This window comes from Coffea arabica, chromosome 7e, assembly GCF_036785885.1.
Source record: "Coffea arabica cultivar ET-39 chromosome 7e, Coffea Arabica ET-39 HiFi, whole genome shotgun sequence".
Lineage (NCBI taxonomy): Eukaryota > Viridiplantae > Streptophyta > Magnoliopsida > Gentianales > Rubiaceae > Coffea > Coffea arabica.
The window spans coordinates 23,680,805-23,699,834 of NC_092323.1; the positions used below are offsets into that span (position 1 = coordinate 23,680,805).

The 19,030-nt window shown below is 36.1% G+C and overlaps 1 protein-coding gene across 4 annotated transcripts; it reads right to left on the reverse strand.

Annotated features, from left to right (window-relative positions):
- Positions 1 to 424: 424 nt before the first annotated feature.
- LOC113702374 (protein-tyrosine-phosphatase PTP1-like) lies at positions 425 to 10,856 on the reverse strand. Of its 4 annotated transcripts, none has more exons than XM_027223555.2 (8): positions 10,487 to 10,856; positions 9,515 to 9,611; positions 9,338 to 9,420; positions 8,983 to 9,141; positions 6,210 to 6,344; positions 3,279 to 3,427; positions 3,045 to 3,186; positions 425 to 878 (listed from the first exon to the last, which is right to left on the reverse strand). In XM_027223555.2, exons 1-8 carry the CDS (start codon positions 10,694 to 10,696, stop codon positions 792 to 794), a joined length of 1,062 nt encoding a protein of 353 aa, XP_027079356.1. In that variant the 5' UTR covers positions 10,697 to 10,856; the 3' UTR covers positions 425 to 791. The 4 variants fall into 4 exon arrangements, 2 of the variants coding, with proteins under 2 accessions (XP_027079356.1, XP_027079357.1); XM_027223556.2 differs by having other exon boundaries at positions 9,007 to 9,141; positions 10,487 to 10,852; XR_003451115.2 differs by having other exon boundaries at positions 567 to 878; positions 3,045 to 3,181; positions 9,007 to 9,141; positions 10,487 to 10,835.
- Between the last annotated feature and the right edge of the window lie 8,174 nt (positions 10,857 to 19,030).

Here is a 19,030-nt window from a genome sequence, read left to right on the forward strand (position 1 = left end):
CACATGATGAAAGTAGAGTTTTGATTAGAATCCAGAACCTCTATGTTCTAGAGCCATGTTAGTCATACAATACATCGATACATGATGAAAGTAGAGCTTTGATTTATTTACAGAATTATAGAAACATTTTGTAGGAGAAATTAAAATTAGCTTAAATATTATGTAGCCTATTAACTATTCATAAAATTTTACAAAATTCATCTTCTGGAGATCCATCACATAAATAAAACATGGAAAATATAGTACTCAATTCCAAAACAGTAGTTAAAAGTATCCTAAGCTTTATAAGAGGACACTTTTTTAAGTGCAAGCAAGGGTCTCGAATTTGAGACCTCTCACCTACTCTCCCCGTACCACCTAATCCCCTCCCCCCCCCCCCCCCCCCCCCCCTTTTTTCTTCTCTCCAAAAAAAAAAAAAATAGAGTGCCAAAAACATTGACATTATATAGATTGTCATAAATCTCTGATTCGAAAGAACGAGTATTGACCACTACAGAATACAACATCTAGTACTAAGGAAATATGACTACATTACGTACAGCCAAATAATTATGCTCTCTGCAATATGCTGAAAGTTTAGCTCCTAAAGGTAAATTTAGCCAGCTCATTCAATTTCACTTCTACATTAGTGAACACTTGCATGAGGGTGATGCATCAGTTGTATAAAGAGGAGAAATGAAAAAGATATCTCTGACTGAGCATTAAACAGATGATGGGTGATTCTGGTTTTATCCAGCAAAGCAAGACATTCAACTTTTACTTGTCCTCCAAAACTTTCGGTGGTAAATACACTAATATGAGCTCCTTTGGCCACTGCCATCCGAGATCAGGTCTTCAAGCTCATCAACAATAGCATCATAACAGAAGAGATATTGCTCCTGAAATAGTTTAATTGCATAGAAAAATTAGCTAACGTAGTGCAGTAAATGGAAGCAGAACTGCTCCTTAAAACTGGTTATATGTTCCAATTTAACAACTCACATACAACAACAGTGCTATAGCCATATGGGAATTATTTCGGAATCTCTAAGACTCATTTTTTATGAAGATAACGAGAAATTAGTAAAGCAAAATAAGGAATCTAAAACATAAATATTTCTTTTGTTTCTACAGAATTGCACCTTTAACTCGAAAGTTCTTATGATCCTCGTAGACACCCAAAGGATCTTAGGAGCCGCTTGATTTAGGGGTTTTGCCACTTGGAATTACAATAATTCCAATACTGCATATTTGGTCCAGTGCAATGGGAATTGAAATGCGGAATCATGTCTTAAAATTTGGCCATTCATGATTCCCGACCAAATTGGGAGGAATTGACCAAAACCCTCATTTTAATTCCAAAAGTGAACACATGAAGGATTAAATAAGATTAAAAAACAAAAAAACTTGTGGCAAAATTGTTTCCTCTTCTCCATCAATTATCCTCTCCCCCCTCTCCTCATCATTGACCCTCCACCCCCTTGCCTCCAACCACTGCTTTCTCCAGGACATTTAAGAAATATTCCCCCTCCTTTCTTGCCGCTAACCACTTCCCCCTCACCCCAGTGGACCCGCTAAATTCCTCTTTCACTATCAAATAGTCCCCCTCAGCAGTCAACCCAACCTCTCTCTTCTCCTTGTGGAAAGCAAAACTGATGTTTAATGGCAAAAAGGCTGGTGGCGATAGGTGGATTTCAGTGGTGCTTGCAAACAGATTTCAAAGGATTGGGATGGAATTCGCCATTTCATTTTGGGATTTGTTTAATTAAAGTTCCATTTGCCAATTTCAGAACAACGAAAAATAAAAAGAAACTATGTGCCAGATCTTCTATTTCAGACATGGATTTTTTATTGGTAATTGCAAAATGAAGCACAAAAGAAGAAGTTTTGATTGGTGTTGGTCTGGTAAAGTTAGCGGTGGTGAGGCAGCAAGCCAAGAAGACAAAAAGTCCAAAGGAGAAACAAAAGAAGCAAAAATAAATTTTAATACCCATCCCACACCAATAATTGGCTGTGGGAATGATAGCACCAGTTCAAACCCATACTGATTTTCTATCCATTATCCCATTTCCTTTTCCAATTCCAATACATGAACCAAATGCCTTAGATTAGAATGTCAAAAATCTGGTTTCTAGCTAAGAAGGCTGGTTTCTAACTAAGAAGGCCATACAAGATGGAATTGGACATTCAGAAACTACAACTTGCACCAGATCAGTAATTCTTTTAACCGAGGCAATGATACTAACCCCTTGACCTACACACAAGCAGCAACTTAAACAAATTTCTTCGGTTCCCAATCGGATGAATTAACACGAGAAATTTAGATGAGTCTTACTCTTGAAAATAATAATAATAATAATAATTTATGTCAAGAATAATGTATGATTTATTATACAGCTTGATCTTTGTATTCAAAAAGCTCATATTTATATAAAAGAACCAAAGCACAGGCAGCAAAAGCATAGAACAGGAAACTTGTCATAGAAGACAATTAACAATAAATTTCAAGAGAAGAAAGTGACGTGAAATAAACCACGATATGCATGATTTCATCTTCATTTATACAAAGCCAACAGCTAAACAGCAGGCCATCTCACATATAGCAACCTCTAGCACGTCAGAAAAGAGGAAATATATAAATGGAAAGTCCAAGAAGCCAATGCGACCATGTCAGTGTCAACCAAACTGCTCTCCAATTAGATATTTATCAATTTCTACATGCTTTTGCACTAATTTTATGCATCTGTATATGCTTTTACACTATTTCTATGCATATGCACACTATTGCAAGACATGTACATGTATCTGTGTGCATGCTCATGCAAACAAACAAACTAGTTTCATCTTATGGATATATGGGGTCTCCTACCAACTCCTATCTGCTTATCCAGTGGTCATGGTATAAAAAAACAAAGCCTCAGGGACACCTTATTTAATCGATTTCAAAATGGTCCATATCATTTTTCTAAACTAACTGGTTCCCATCTCTAGAGAAAACGTTCCAAATACTAGAGAATATATCATAAAAAATGGAAAATAAAGAATAACCAAAGAAGACACTGTACCAATGTCTGAACCATCCCAATTCGCTGTGACCTAAAAAGGGTTATAGTCTTAACAAGATCCAAAGCAGACATGTCTCCAACTAGAATCCTTTGGATGGTATTCTGGATTGTGCAATATGTCCCAGTTCTACCAATGCCTGCGCTGCTCCAAAAATATTAAGTGTCAGCTGCAAATGGATAAATTACTTCAAGAAATATGAAGAATCCACAGTAAAATAATAGCATGATCTGAACCTGCAATGCACCACAATTGGTCCAAGACTAGGTGGTACATCATATAATCTTTTGAGAATTTCACGCACAGCAAGGGTATCCCTAGGAACTCCATGATCAGGCCATTCAGGATACTGGATGTGCAATACATTTAAAGGTGGTTCTTCTGACTGCATCAATATCAAAGAGCAAATATAAGGCTCAAAAACCACCAACAGGCTTATAATCCACAGGAGAAAAAGAATTAATCCCAAGACATTTACAAGGGTGCCTGGAAAATACCATTATGCAATATAAAAAAGGGCACCCAAACTAGGAGATTAACTTTTAAACAACCATGCTGAGCTTAGTTTGGAAAGGGATGAAAGTGCTGGTTCAAATATGAAACTTCACCTCCAAGACAGGCAACTCAAATACAGAAATTCATTAGGGTCAATCTCAAAAGGGAAGTGAAGTAAGCTAGTGCACCTAGAGGCTACTCTTTATCTTAACACACTAATCTCCTCTTCACTCCCCATCTTTGGGGTGGGTGGGTATGATCAGAAAATGTGGATCTAAACTCTTCCATTATTAGCAATACCTCTTCACTCATTCAGTTGCATTTTTCCATTAAAAAAAAAAAAAAAAACTAAAGTCCAACAGAAGCGATCCTATATATGCTGGGAACTTGGAGGGTCTAAATTCCACTATGGGACTCCAAAAGCATTTGCCTGTTTTGCCAGATTTCGCACTCATGGATGCCTAAAAAATGCCAATGTTCTAACCATAAAATTCTACCATCTTATTGTTAGGATGCCTTAGTTGTTTGACCTTTGGCTCTGTTACTTCTGGACAGCAGGTTCACTAATTTTGTTTTGCAGACACTTCAAACTATCAGATATTACAGTTCAGGGATCTAGAAAACATGCCACACTCATGATACCGGACTAGGTTGCTTTAATACTTTTATTAATGCCTTTATTGCAGTTTAACTTCATGAGACAATATTAGGACTGCTTTGGTAAGGGGGATCAAGTCAATCTTTAGTCCTCCTTTTACTTGGTCAAGTTGAGTTCAAGTCTGGCATTTCAAATAAGTTGAGCTCAAAAGCTCAACTGCTATTACAGTATTTGAGCCAAGTCAAGTCAGAGGAGATCGATGTTCCAAATTGCCTCAACTGGTCTTGCAACCCCATTGACCAGTCACAAAAGCCTCCCCTCCCTCACTAGGTTTCATCTGCTTAGATCCTGAAATTCCAATCAATTAATTCCTCAAAATCTAAGTACAATTGATTGAGACTTGAAACATAATCCCCTGCAGGTAGCTGCAATACTGTTGCAATAAGCATCAATTCTGGCTACATAAAGTACCAGCCAGTCAATTATTAAAAAAAAAAAAACTACTCCTTCTGTCCCATAAAGATAGGCCTACTTCCATTTTCATATATATTAAGAAGTGTTAGTTAATATAGTTAAAGCAATTATTTTTTCCTCAATATTTTCCATATGTACCCCTCCTTTAAAATTAGATGACTCATTCGAAGTGGATGGCTCATATTAAAAAACCATTCTTGGAACAAAACCTAGTAAAAGCTACAAACTTGATTAAAATGGACAACAAAATTGAAATTGCTGTAATTAACTATGGCCATATGAATAAACTGATGAGTAACTACCCTTTAAAAAAGAAAGTAGGCCTAAAATTTGGTACAAACACGAAAGAAAGTGAGCCCATCTTTATAGGACGGAGGGAGTACTTTCATTTTGAAACTTAAAATGCAAACTTCATTAACATATAAATTAGATTCTGTAACCTCAAAGGAAACAAAGAAAGAAAATGAGAGATTCTACCAAGTGACGCAGGCAGCAAAACCAGGAGACGCAGCTACCTATTCTATAGTAAGTAGTTCTGCTATAGTAAATAGGAAAGAATGTCTTTTTTTCCTTGTCTTCATACATCTCATCTTATGAAATAGAGTCAGTCATAAACAAAGTCCTCTGCCTACACCACTGGCAAGAAGGAAGGGTGAAGAAAGGGACTCAAAAGATAGGTTAGCCACCAGGCAAAAGGTTGAAATTTAGAAGGGCATGGGGACAATCCCATCAATTATTCAAATAGAACAAGGAAAGTGGATATCATACTCAACAACAAATTAAAACATCATGTAAAACATTGATGAATCAATGTGGCATAGAACAAGGGCCACCAAATTTGATTTCTGTTAATAAAAAAAGTTATTTCTCAACTACAAATTTGTTCAAATACATACTATCTCACATTATTAACTGATCTGAATCAAAGAATTCATATTATTCCATCCATCCCATAAGAATAGACACTTTCTTTTTCTGTTTGTCCAAAATTATAGGCCTATTTCCTTTTTTAAAACGGTAGTTATTTTGTCAAATTACCAATATGCCCATATTTAATATATTGTTATCAACAATTTCAATTTGTTATCCATTTTAATCAAGTTTGTAGCTTTGACTAGGTTGAGTCTTGAATTGAAAAACTAAAGAGCACTAAGTTTCAAGAATAATTTAGTAACATGAACCATCTTACTTTAAATGAGTCATCTAGTATTAAAGGAGGGATACATGCGGAAAGTATTAATTAAAAATGATTGCTTTGACTATATTCACTGAAACTTAATCTGTAGAAGAAGGCCTATCTTTATGGGGCAAAGGGAGTACTACAATCCACCACATGGTGGAGACCTATCCTATAACTAGGAATTATGTCCCAAGAAAACAAGAAGAAACAGTACACAGAGCACTAACAGAAGTTGCTCAGGTATAAAAGATAGCCATTGAAAGTGCATCTTAAATGCTCAAAAAGAGGGTTAGATACTCCACGCTTCCAAAATAATGGCTGTATGCAACCTTGACAATCCCAAGCTACCAGCAGATTAATAGAAAAATTAGGTACATGCAACTTCCACAAGCAAAAGCGTCCAAGTTGACGTTACCTTACCTCTTTGTATTTCACCTCTAAACATCGCAAGACCAATGAAGTATCAGTTGTTTTAATCCACTTTGTGACAATGCATATATTGCCAAATTCTCTAGGCCCATCCTCTGCCTGGAAGTAGTCTCCACATTTCATCAACTGCATAGAATTTCATTGTAAGTGGAGAAAAGGAAATAAAAAATTTCAGAAGGAAACATTTTATAATATAAACAGAAGAACTGGACAAAATAAATTGTTGCACATAAACATAAATGTACAGACACATATCAATTCTATACAACAATTACAAGATAATTCAGAAATACACACTTTTCACTTGATACAAGTTACATAACACTGAACACAAAGCACTCCAAACTGGCATCTTGAATTGGTTTCTTCAATGAGCACTTTAAAATGTTGGAACTGCTCTGTTATGCTAACCAATACCATGAAACTTTCTGTCATTGGAATAATTTCAGTAATTTGAAATGGCTGTTTCCAGTAACTCTGCTTTAAAGAAATCCCTTATTTTGTTAAGGACAAGATTCTTAGACAAAGTACCATATTGTTAAATCAAATGCTTCACAAACAACCGGCCATGAGTTATGTTATCCATCTAAATTGATTTAGAGTCCAAACATAGCACATACCCACAATTACATAGAAAAATATATAAACTTCTGGTAACAGTAGTTATAGAAAAATATATATGTATTAAAGTTGTTCCCCTTACCAATTGGAAAGGAGAAAATAAAGTTAAAGAAGCAGCTACATTTTTTAATTGATCCTGTCCTTCATTTCCAAAAATTTCAACAATCTCATTTGACAGGACTTCCAATTAGAAAAAAAAATACAATTTTACAAAGCTTCCCATATTGTTTACTGCTGTAGACATCCCCTTAATATGAGACAGATAATTTTCCAATAGAAAAAACTGATTGTGACGATGTCAACAACTAGGAAATGCAATCTTTGCCCTATTTTTTACTTTGTTGACTTCCACTATATAAGACGGATTATTTTCCAATCACAAAAAATTTATTCTTGAAGATGTCAACAACTGGGGAATGGTTTGTGCAACTTGATATAAATTTTAAGGGAACTTCACAGAATTTCAAGCATAAGAGGAGATGTCTGTGCAAATTACAATAAACTTCAAGGGGTGAATCAATTTGCCCAAGCTTAAATTGTTAACAAGCTTAAATTGTTAAGAAACTACCACTCAGTCCAAGATCAACTACGATCTCTTTAAAAGAAAACAAAATGCAGTTTAGGTCGCTATTCATGATAAAACATTTTCAATCAAGTAAAAGAAAAAATCAGAGGCAATATACTTGAGAAAACGGGAAGATAAACAAAAGCTCAACTATAAATTGAAAATTTTACGCAAACAGAAAGTGAGATGGCCAATCAAAATTAAAAGCAATGAGTGCGTTTGGATACTAAAATTTTTCCAAATATTAATATGCTTGCATGGCAAACATGTTTTTCAATCAACTTTTTATCTTTCCAACCACCTTGTTACCTCACAAACATCACTTTGCAAAAAGTGCTATCCAAATAATATTTCAAATGATCTCCTATCTAAACACACTCAAATTGTCTACGTCACAATTGCATTCATACATAACAAAAATCCCTTTTAGCTTCTAACAATCCCTCTTAATTGCATAACTTTTCTACATATTACATTCAAACATTTATGGGAAACCAATAGACGCACCAACTGCAAGCAAAATGCTTATCTGTTGACAAAACATTCTTTTAGAAATTACATTTCCTCCGATATTAACTCAAAAATTATTGGCACTTCAGAGATGCAAATCCATGCATCTACAACAGACGAAAGCACAAAATTTTTTTGGCATCCCAAAACAGGAAAACAGACAAAAAAAATGAGAAAAGAATGGAGAGTTTTTAATAATTTAACTCATATCACTTACAGGACGGTGAAAATATGACAGGAAAAAAATATTCCTTTTAGAATGAGTTGAATAAGAAGTAATCCATCTAGACCAATACACAATAGTTTATCATGCTTGACTTCTAAGCATTTTGCAAATCCAGAAGTAGAGAAGACTCCACCTAGTCACGATGAAGATTTATAAGATACAGGAGTCTTCAAATGTTATAGGTGACAAGATCCACAGTACTTTAGACATGGTATTTGTTAATGACAAGCACATATTCTTGGGCATGCAATCCACAATGGTTATTTTGGTCTCTGTCAATTATGGACAATCAAATTGTTGTGCAGAAGTTGTATATTAGTCTCCTGCAGTATGGATCTTTCCTCATTCCATCGGGAAAAAAAAATTATATTCAGCTTGTTTTGGTTTTCCTAAACCTAGCCTATATTCTACTTCCCTTGCTATTATAATTTCTCTTCATAACCTACACCCTTTTTCCGTCTTGCTGAACTTCAACAACAACATTGTACTTATATGGCACCAGAGCAAAATAAGGTCCAGCTTTTACTCACTTTTGATTCTCACTCCTGGCTCCTCAAAAACAGAGAAGGCCACAGAGGGTAAGACAGTAAGCAAAAGCTACAGAATAAATAAAGCTACACAATAATTTTGTCAGTACAGAGCACAGATACATGTCTAGGTGTCTGGCTTGTAAATGCTTTAGGCACTAGAACATGAGTCACTGTAGCAAATCCAGACATAGGTATTTGGGTTCAGAGCAAATCATGGAAGAAACAGTTACACTTACACAGGAAAATTCATAGGAAAGAACATGACATAAATATGTACAAGGAAAATTGTTACAAAATATTGATACAATTTACCTTGTACTCCAAACAGTTGAGTACCTTGTAATTGTCTACCAATCGTGTAAGCATAACTATCACAGGACAATGATTCTGGAGTATCATCTCCCAGAAATCTTCAAAGGTATGTGGTAAAGGACCTTGTGTTGCAATAAAGCGAGACACCTTGTCAGATGTCTACAATCAAAAGAAGCATTCATCAATCACCAAAAGAGGCTTGCAATAAATCAAGACACCTTGTCAGATGTCTACAACTAAAGAAGCTTCACAACATTTCTCCAGAATTTTTCACTAATAGTTTGAAGCAAATGTAACATGATCAAAAAGGAAGTGACATGGTCACTGCTTAGCACGCCAAACAAATAGGACACACCTCAATGAAGCTTGCATTAATATATCCCCTTGCTGATGGTCTGTAATCCTTGCATGGGTTCAAAACAACCCTGTTACTGTCAACTGAAAGATGGATGATTAACATGTTACTCCAAAGATAAAGATACAAATTGCAATGTAAAAAGGGACAAAATATACATGTAACCAACAGACATACATGGCAGGACGTCACTGTAACGATTTTTGTCACGGTTCACACTATCAAAAGCCACTGTGCATCTACTCATCATATCCGAACGGCTCATCCTTTTTGCCTGAAGTACAGGAACAGAGTAGATAACTGAGCTTGAATGCTTCAACCATGTAGTAGAAAAAAAATCGCAAGTAATCAGAGATAATGGTGGCACACAGTTCCTTTTGATTGTGCTTCAGTTATACCACCACCAAAAAACATAAACACCAGAAGTACAAAAAATTTGTCAATTTATTCATTTACTTCCCTGTTAAAGCAAATAGGGTTCCCAGAAGAAGGAATCGCCCAAGTGGCAAAGCAATTCTTTCCAATCTACATCCAGAGGATCAGAACCTTACCAATCTTTCAAAACCTATTTCTACTTTTCCATGAATACAATGATATACCATGGATCCAGGGCCTACTACCAATTGCTTGAGGCAATTCAACAAATCAGCTAATGCAGGCACTAAAACAGTAAATGGCTATAGTCAGTACAGTTCATCTACTGAACCTGTAACATTTTCAAATTTTCTCCAAATCTCAATATCCAATAAACGAAATCTAGAAGGGAAATCTCCACCATAAATCATTTCACAAAACTGCCTCGGCAATTGCTGAGCCACCCGCCCCCATGTTTCTTAACCAGCTGATCATGTCCTTTTCATCACATCTTGAATCCCAGCTGTTTTCACGTATATTTTCCATAGAAACACATACGGCTAGACCATAGACACCAGTAAACCCTAGAGAATCATCTTTTCTCAGGAACGCCATCCAATCCCCTACCTCATTTTCCCCAAGTGCCCCAATCTGCAGCCCCCTTTACATAAAAACAATCCATAATAACAACAATAATTCCAAATAAATTATTCTATATGCCTTTTCAAAGAATCAAGCAATGAAAAGATAATCTGCAGCAAAAAAAAAAAAGAGAGAGAAAAAATTATGTGTTACCTGCAAGGTGAGGAACTCCTGCCGTATTGTTTGAGGTGACTTGAAAAGCTTGTCCTTGAAAGCCTGAAGAGCTTCGGAAGAGTAACGGAGTTCATCCGGAGAAAGAACTAGCTTTGCCGGCACCGAATCCGGTGAGAAGTCGAAGAAAGGTTTAGCAGCCAGGGAAGAAGAGGCAGAGGATGTAGAGATGGGTTTTCCGGTGGCGGCCATGGCAGCCGATCTCCGGCTGCAACACCTACCGGAACTCACGTTACCCGTGGCTCCCGAGGAAATTAATGGTTTCTCCGGGAGCTGAACCTCCGGATTACCAGCGACTTAATGGATGACTTTGGCAACAACTCCTTACGGACTGTTTGCTACACCGTTTGATACTAAGTTAAAATAAGCAACGACAGTGTCAGATTAACTAATAAAAGACATAGGGTCCGTTTGGTATGGTGTAAAAGGTTTTCTTTAGGAAAATCTTTTCCCGAAAAATTATTTGAGTAAGGGTCCGTTTGTTTCGAGTGAAAATGTTTTCCAGGAAAATATTTTCCTAATTTCCCGTGTTTGGTTGCACAAAAGTTATTGAAAACATTTTCCTATGTAAAATATTTTCACTCATCTTATGGAAAACAACTTCCCTTCCAAACTTACTGAAGTTGTTTTCCGAAATGCATGCATCCCGCCTGTAGTATGTTCCAAACTTACTGAAAACATCTTGTAGTATGTTCTTTTTTTTTTTTAGTGTAAACAGGAAGATTCGAACCCAAAACCTCTTCCTTACACTCCCTCCCCCGTACCACCCAACCCAACCCAACCCTCCCCCTAGTATATTCAAAATAAAAAAAAAACTCATCGTGCTCATCCTATACTAATAATTAATTATGTATAATAGGGACATTCTTTTCTAGAGAAACTTTCAGCAGTGAGAGTGCAAGATATATGTCACAATAAGCATTGCATGTGATTGATATTTGACACTAAATGACCAGCAATTTGTTTATTGTTTAAGGAGATATTTTTTATTCATATATACATTTCTCCAAGATTTTTTAAAGTTAAACAATGAGATAAATTTTCTTATTTTGCATGGGAAGAAGTATGTAGTTATAATGTGTAGAAAGTAAAGATAGAGATAAAAGTAAAAATATTTCAAAAGTTAAACAAACACCAGAAAAATGAAGTAAGAAAATATTTTCAATAAATTAACCAAACACCTGAAAATGACGAAAGGGAAATGATTTTCATGGAAAATTACTTCCACGGAAAATATTTTCCCAAGGAAAACATTTTACTTCCAACCAAACAGACCCTAAATCATCTATTCACTAACACTTTATATACTATCACGATTGAATGTGTAGACACCAAATTTTTAGTGTATTTTTATTTGCTATTACTTTTTTTTTTTCATGTTAGTTTTTATTTACTTTTGTTAGCCCCGATGCAACCAAAATACAACCAAAATACTCAACCAGACAAGTAGTCAAGTAAATATAATGACAAAGAATATAAGCAATTTTAAAACACAAAAATAGAGTAACAATAAAGTAAAAGAAATTCAAACCAATCAAACTCCCAAGTTTCTTTCAAACTTGGAGTTGAATCCACCAAATAGCTTCTTCAATTGATGGTAGTGCTAACCAACTTGTACAAGTGAAGGCTCACTCCTTCCTCACCCCAAACATACTTTGGTTGAGTAAAGGAATTTTACTACTCTCCAAGTAAACCCTCAACTAACTACAATTGAAAGCTTACCCATTCAATTAAGAATTACTTTATACAAGTGAGGCAACCTTTATCAAGGTTTTACCACTCCAAGTGATAGATTCACCTTCACCAAGGTTTTACTCCTCCTAGAGAGTAACTTTCACTTGAGCAACCTCACAACCCAACTTTCCCAACCCCTTATACAACCAACCAGGGACGGAGCCAGAAATTTATTTTTGGGGGGGCTGAAGTGTATTAAAAATTTTTTTTTGTGACGAAATAAATATATTTAATAAGTAAAATTTAGAATCAATAATTATAAAAATAATAAAAACATATAATTATACATACCCAAAAATTTGTTATTGATTAACACTTGAAGTATTGGTAGTTGTTGCACTCGAATAACGAAGAGGAGGCAATTCCATTCTGCGAGTCTTCATCCGTTGAAAACGCTGCAATATTTGCTCATTTTCAATTGTTGCAAAAATATCCTTCTCGATGTATACAACCAGACAGTCATTCATCCACTCGTCTCCCATTTTGTTGCGCAAATCAGTCTTGACAATATTCATTGCAGAAAATACTCTTTCAACAGAAGCAGTCTGCATATCGACCTCCCTTATTTTGTGTTTTGAAAAGAAAGCACCAAAAGCAAAACGCCGCATCTTTCGATATGCTATACTCTAACCATACAAACTTTTGATACCAACTATTTTGGAAACTTCTATGTTGTTTACCAAATGATGTTTTTGGATACATATGGCCAATCGGTTGGCAAGGTCCCCTAGTCAAATACTCTCTTCGGACATGGTCTCGAAGAGAAATATCAAATTTCTCAACTGATTTTCGTAATCCCGGATCACTAACAATATCATTTAAATTCAATTCCACACAAGATTGATTTTGAACTGGTTCACTAATATTAGGCTCATTTGAAGATTCACCACTATGGACTCGTTTAGGTTTAAAGAATCTCTCCATTTTCTGTCACAATTAAATAATTGTGGTTAAATTCAATAAAATTATGCAATTCAATAATCAATTAATTTAAAATTCATATAAATAATTCTTTAATTTAATAATAAATTCATATTACTTATATTTCTCAATTTATAAAATTCATTATATAAAATTATCAAAAAGTTAAAATAAGGTACAACTAAATACCTATATAATCTCTAATTCAATCTCATAAAATTTTGAATTTATATTTACATTCAAAATTTCTAATTCACATAATTAATTCTTAAAATTTCAAATATAAAACTAACAAAATTTTAAAAACTAAATACAACCTAAAATCTATACAATTTCTAAACTAATTTCTAATTTAAATTTAATATCATTAAATTTTTTAATGTAATCTTTCAAATTCTTAAATTACATTAACATAAACTAAATAAAAATTAATCTTAATCAAATTAATATCAAGATACTCAAAATTCAAAAATAATTTAAACATATAATTAACAAAAATATAAAGATGAATATTGTAATTTAAACCAAAAAACCAACCTAAAAGATTTATGTGAATGGAATGGAATGGTGGAGAGTTGGAGTCTTGGAGGCTGGAGTCTTGAATTGAAGGCTTGAAGCAGGATGGTAGAATCTCAACTGAAGCTTCTTGGAGTTCTTGGAGCCTGGCGTCTTCTTCTTGGAGTTGGAGTCTTATTTGCCCTTTGGCACTGGCGGCGTGCTTTTGCATCAGATGAAGCCTTAGGGCTTCATTTGATGTATTTTTTTTCCCCTCATTATACAAAACGACGTCGTTCCACTAAAAGTGAAACGACGTCGTTTTGTATTTAGAGGGCAAAAAAAAAATTTCAAAATGAAATGGGTCATCTTCTTCCTCAGCAGTCAGCACGGCAGCGGCTTTCCAGCTCTTCTTCACTTCCTCTGCAGCATTCATGGAGCCATGGAGGATGGTAGATCTGGATCACCGTGGGGGGGCTGGGCTGGCCGCCGGAATCCCCTATATATAGGGGGTTTTCCGGCGGCTTGGGGGGGGGCTTAAGCCCCCACCAGCCCCCCCTTAAATCCGTGCCTGGCCGTGGGTCAGTCCCACTAGTGAGCATTTTTATTGTGCATCGCCACTAGTCGTGGGTTAGTCCCACTAGTGTGCATTTTGTTTACTTCGCCGCTAAACATGGGTTAGTCCCACTAGCGCGCGTTTCATTTTCATTGCCGTTAAACATGGGTCAGTCCCACTAACGCGCATTTCATGTTCCATTGCCACTAAACATGGGTTAGTCCCACTAGTGTGCATTTTGTTTTCTTCGCCGCTAAACATGGGTCAGTCCCACTAGCGCGCGTTTCATTTTCATTGCCGTTAAACATGGGTCAGTCCCACTAACGTGCATTTCATGTTTCATTGCCACTAAACATGGGTTAGTCCCACTAGTGTGCATTTTGTTTTCTTTGCCGCTAAACATGGATCAGTCCCACTAGCGCGCGTTTCATTTTCATTGCCGTTAAATATGGGTCAGTCCCACTAACGTGCATTTCATGTTTCATTGCCGCTAAACATGGGTCAGTCCCACTAGCGTGCATTTTATTTTCTTTGCCACTAAACATGGGTCAGTCCCACTAGTGTGCACACCATGATTTTAGATTTTATTCGGGTCAGTCTCATGATTTTAAATTTTATTCGGGTCAGTCCCATGATTTTAAATTTTATTCGGGTCAGTCCCATAATTTTAGATTTTATTCGGGCCAGTCCCATGTTTAAAATTTCTTGTTTAGGTCAGTCCTCCGAGTAGTGGCAACCGAATGACACAGGTAAGCATTTGGTGTCTACTTCTTTGTCTCAAGTTTTTCCAAAACTCAGACAAAGAGGGGCAAACTGTAGACACCAAATTTTTAGTGTATTTTTATTTGCTATTACTTTTTTATTTTATTTTTCATGTTAGTTTTTATTTACTTTTAGTCTTTTATTTTGTTTTAAGTCATTTTAGCATAGAATTTTTCGGAAAAAAAAAGAAAGAAAAGAAGAAAAATTATTAGCATTTTGTTTTTATCTTTTATTCATAGTTTTGTTCATTTTATCTGAATTTATTTTAAATTGTTATTTTTCTTTATTTATTTAGTTCATTATTATCAAAAAAAAAAAAAAAGGGAAACCCGATAGCGGGTTTTGGGCTGTTTAAGAAAAAAAAGAAGAAGCAAGTTTCATGCACAATGCCATCTGATGGTCTTGATAGGAAGAGCCAAAATGCAACTCCAAATCTGGTTCCTTGGTCTTAGGTTATGGGGGGATTTCGGACGCCTATATAAAGGAGCTAATGACGGCTGAGGTAGGGGGGGAAAAAAAAAGGAGGGGGGCATCGAGTGGCGGCTGGGGTTTTGGAGGACAAAAAAGCGAAACTTTGAGAGAGAGAGAGAGAGCTTAGGCTAAGGAAAGAAAAGGAAGAAGAAGCTACGGTACCAAGAGAGAGAGAGCTCTCGACTGAGCAGAAAAGAGAGCAAGAGGGGAGACCGTGAGCTGCAAAACAAGAAGGAAAAGCAACGGAATCTAGGAAGGTTTGGCGGAAATGAAAAGCAGAGGAGGAACCAGATTTGGAATCACCCCAATCCACCATCACCTGCGAATCCTTACTGAAAGAAAGCATCGTGAGCTCTCCTTTCCCTTTAAATTTCAATTTCCTTTTAAAGTTCAGATTTTTGAAGCTTTCCAAGCGTGGATTCTCTGAGTTTGCTTAGGACGATTGTTTTCGTTGCTTATTGTTCCTTCACTCCTGCTTCACGTTCATTGGGAATTTGACTTTTCGTTTGCGAAAAACTTATGAATTAAAAGCTGTGTTTTGGAATTTGTGTGGCTGAAGACTTGTGAACCAAAAAGCTGTCAACTTTCGTGTGGTTTTCCTGCTATGAAACTGAATGCGTATGATTTGTGTGTGGTGAGCTGTGTTCTGAGTATCTTATTTGTTTTCATGGTTTGGGTTTAGCTGATGGGGTTCGTGAGAGTTCATGGGGTTTGTCATTGCCGTTTGCTTGAATTTTGTTGGCTGCGTATGTCCTGAATGCTATAGTTGGAAGTTGCAGTTCTATTTCCAGATTTGCATGGTTTTCTTGAATCTTTGTGTGGGAAATAAAAGGAAAGCCGCGGCTCACATTGCAGAAAAGTCTTGCTGTTTCCTCTCTGCTCACATTGCTGTTTAGTTTTATATTGAAGGAAAAACGAAGTGTTTGGTGTTGAGTTTGCATTCTTTGAATCCAAGGAAACATAAACTAGTTTGAATGCTGGTTAAGTAAGACAGATTTCCCTAAAAATTCTGAAATAGTGGGAGAGTTTTCTTGAACAAATCTAGAGTCGCTGGCTTGCTTTTCATTCCAAATTTCTCTTTGTCCTTTGTATGCATAAAACAGCGTTTTTGAGAATGAGTTTACGACCTTTAGTGGGTGCTAGGAAGTTGGATTTTCTTCTTGGTTGAAATCTTTTGTTTGCCGCGTAAGGCTGCTGAAGTTCCCAAAGCTTCGGCTGGCTTCCGAGGATCTCTTATTGTTGCAGAGATGTTTCGTAAGCTTTGTATGAAGTTGCTTGAGCTGTCCAGATTTGCATGCCTTTTGTCCGGTTCTTGGAGTTTTAAATCTACAAGCTTCATGATGCAAAGTGGGAAGATTGTGTGATAGTTGTGTTTGGATTTGGTTATGTTTGAAAACTGGTTTTGTGAAGTGCCGAATTGCAGGAAGCTTTTATCAGAATTTTTTATGTTGCAGGCAATGTTTCGTAGCTTCACATGCATTTGCATGCAAAAATAGCTTTAAATAATTTCACTTTGACCCCTTGGCTTGTCCTTAATGCTACTAGGACCCAATCAATTGAATGATTTCCTCAATTTGGTCCTTGACAGCTCTAATTTTACCATTTTTAATTGCTTGTTTGATTCAATTAGCTACCATGCTTTGTTTGAATTGCACTTAATTCATGATCTTACGAGCTTTATGATCAAGTGAGATTTGTTTTGCACGTTCCTTTTAATTTCTCTTAATTAAAGTGGTACCTTGACCTTTTTATTGTTTTGAAGCTAATATTCCCTTCATTTCATTACCATTACAAGGGAGGTAACCTCTATCTCCTCAAGTTTATTTTTCCTACGTGCTCCAACGTGCTAAGTGAGAATTGCATGACTACTTTGCTTTCCTTGTTTTTCCTTAATTCCCTTCATTTATTTCATTTACTGTTGCTTTTATTAAGTTATTCTTTTATGGGGTATGTGTACACCTCTTGGCTTGTAATAGATAGGGCTTGGAAAGCATTTTTATTCATTTTTCCTCTTCCCCATTTGTTTTAGTTAGCAAATGTAATAGGTTCATTAGCTTGATTGCTTGCTTTTGTTGCTACGTGTTACTTGCTTTCTTAGGGTCTTGCATCTAGATACCATGCTTATGTGTTATGTGAATTACGTGCTCACATGTCTACTTGCTTTAGTTATGCACATTACTTATATATGTGTACGATGGATGCAAATGCACGTAACCGTGGCTAGTCCAATGCTAGTCATGGTTGTCTCTTCGAGCTCTTACAAGTCCAATGCTTGTGAGAGAGCATTAGAAAAGAGCTAGTCCAATGCTAGACCCAATAGGCCGTCCCCTCTCGCTAGTACATACTTGCATGTTTCACTACATTTCATACATTTTTCTTAGTTTTCTAGCATTTGGCATGATCCTCCAATCATTTCCCCTTCATTTTAGGTTTTTGCATCCTCGTGCTAGTTATAGGGTACATTTGCTTGAGAGTCTCCTTTCGGTAAGGGAAACGAGCGAGTGTGGCTACAAAATAGCCTTAGCACGCTAGTTCTTCCTTCTAATCAAAGGGAAAATTAAAAATCGTGAAGTTAGGAGTCATTCCCGTACCCGACTTGATGCACTCCTCTAGGTTCATGCACCTCCATTTTACCATATCACTTTTTCATTTTTTTTATCTATATTTTCTCACTACTTATATTTTTCTCACTCCACATGTCATGTTCACACATTTCTCTTCTTTCCCTATCACTTATTTATTTTCTACCTCACAAATTGCACCCAATTGTACTTAGATGCATTTACTACTATTATACCATATTTTCATCCACTTGCACACAAACACCTTTATTTTCTCAATTGGCACACATGCACTTTTCTTACATTTGCACACATGCACTTTTCTTTCATTTGCACACTTGCACTTACCTTTGTATTTTTATTTTATTTTGCATTCCTCTTACATTTTCACACTTGCATTCATATTTGGGTCTTCATTTGCATTACCCGTGACCTCTATGAGAGTTTTCCTTATTGGCCATCACAACTCATGTGATTGGGATCAAAAAGCCTCATAAGAGACATTTTAGATTTAGGATTGCATTTTTTTCGCATCCATTAGTCATATCCAACATGCAAAACATACTTTGGGTAGAAGAATTAGGAAAAGAAGGGCTAAGTCACGCAACTAGCTTTGGCTAGGGTAAGGAAGTGCCTTAGGTTTTGCCTTTGCCTTCTCCCTTATCAAATATGACCCCCGATCCCTTTTTTTGGTTACGTAGACCTAAAAAATTCTTTAAAAAGGGTTTGTTTGCTTTTCTTTCCAAAAAATCACTTTTTTTGGGTGACTTGGTACACCCTAACTCTATACCAAGTGGCGACTCCATTTTCCATTCAAAAACCCTTTTTGAATTTTGTTTGGCCAAACCGTCGCATTTCACAATCCCACGGCCTTTTATTTTCATCTTCACACACGTTCACATACACACTACTTTCACATCTCAAAAAGTGGGGCGCGACAAAATGCATTACACACATGTAAAATTTGGGTTTCAAATTCAAATTCGAATTATGTGTCATGCATCTAATAATGAAAATGTATACATT

Coding starts and splice junctions, on each gene's coding strand:
- LOC113702374 (XM_027223555.2), bottom strand. CDS start 10,696: ATGGCCGCCACCGGAAAACCCATCTCTACATCCTCTGCCTCTTCTTCC. Junction 6,345..8,982: donor TCAACTGTTTGGAGTACAAG/GTAAATTGTATC, acceptor AATTCTATGCAG/TTGATGAAATGTGGAGACTA. Junction 879..3,044: donor TTGGGATGGTTCAGACATTG/GTACAGTGTCTT, acceptor AAACTATTTCAG/GAGCAATATCTCTTCTGTTA.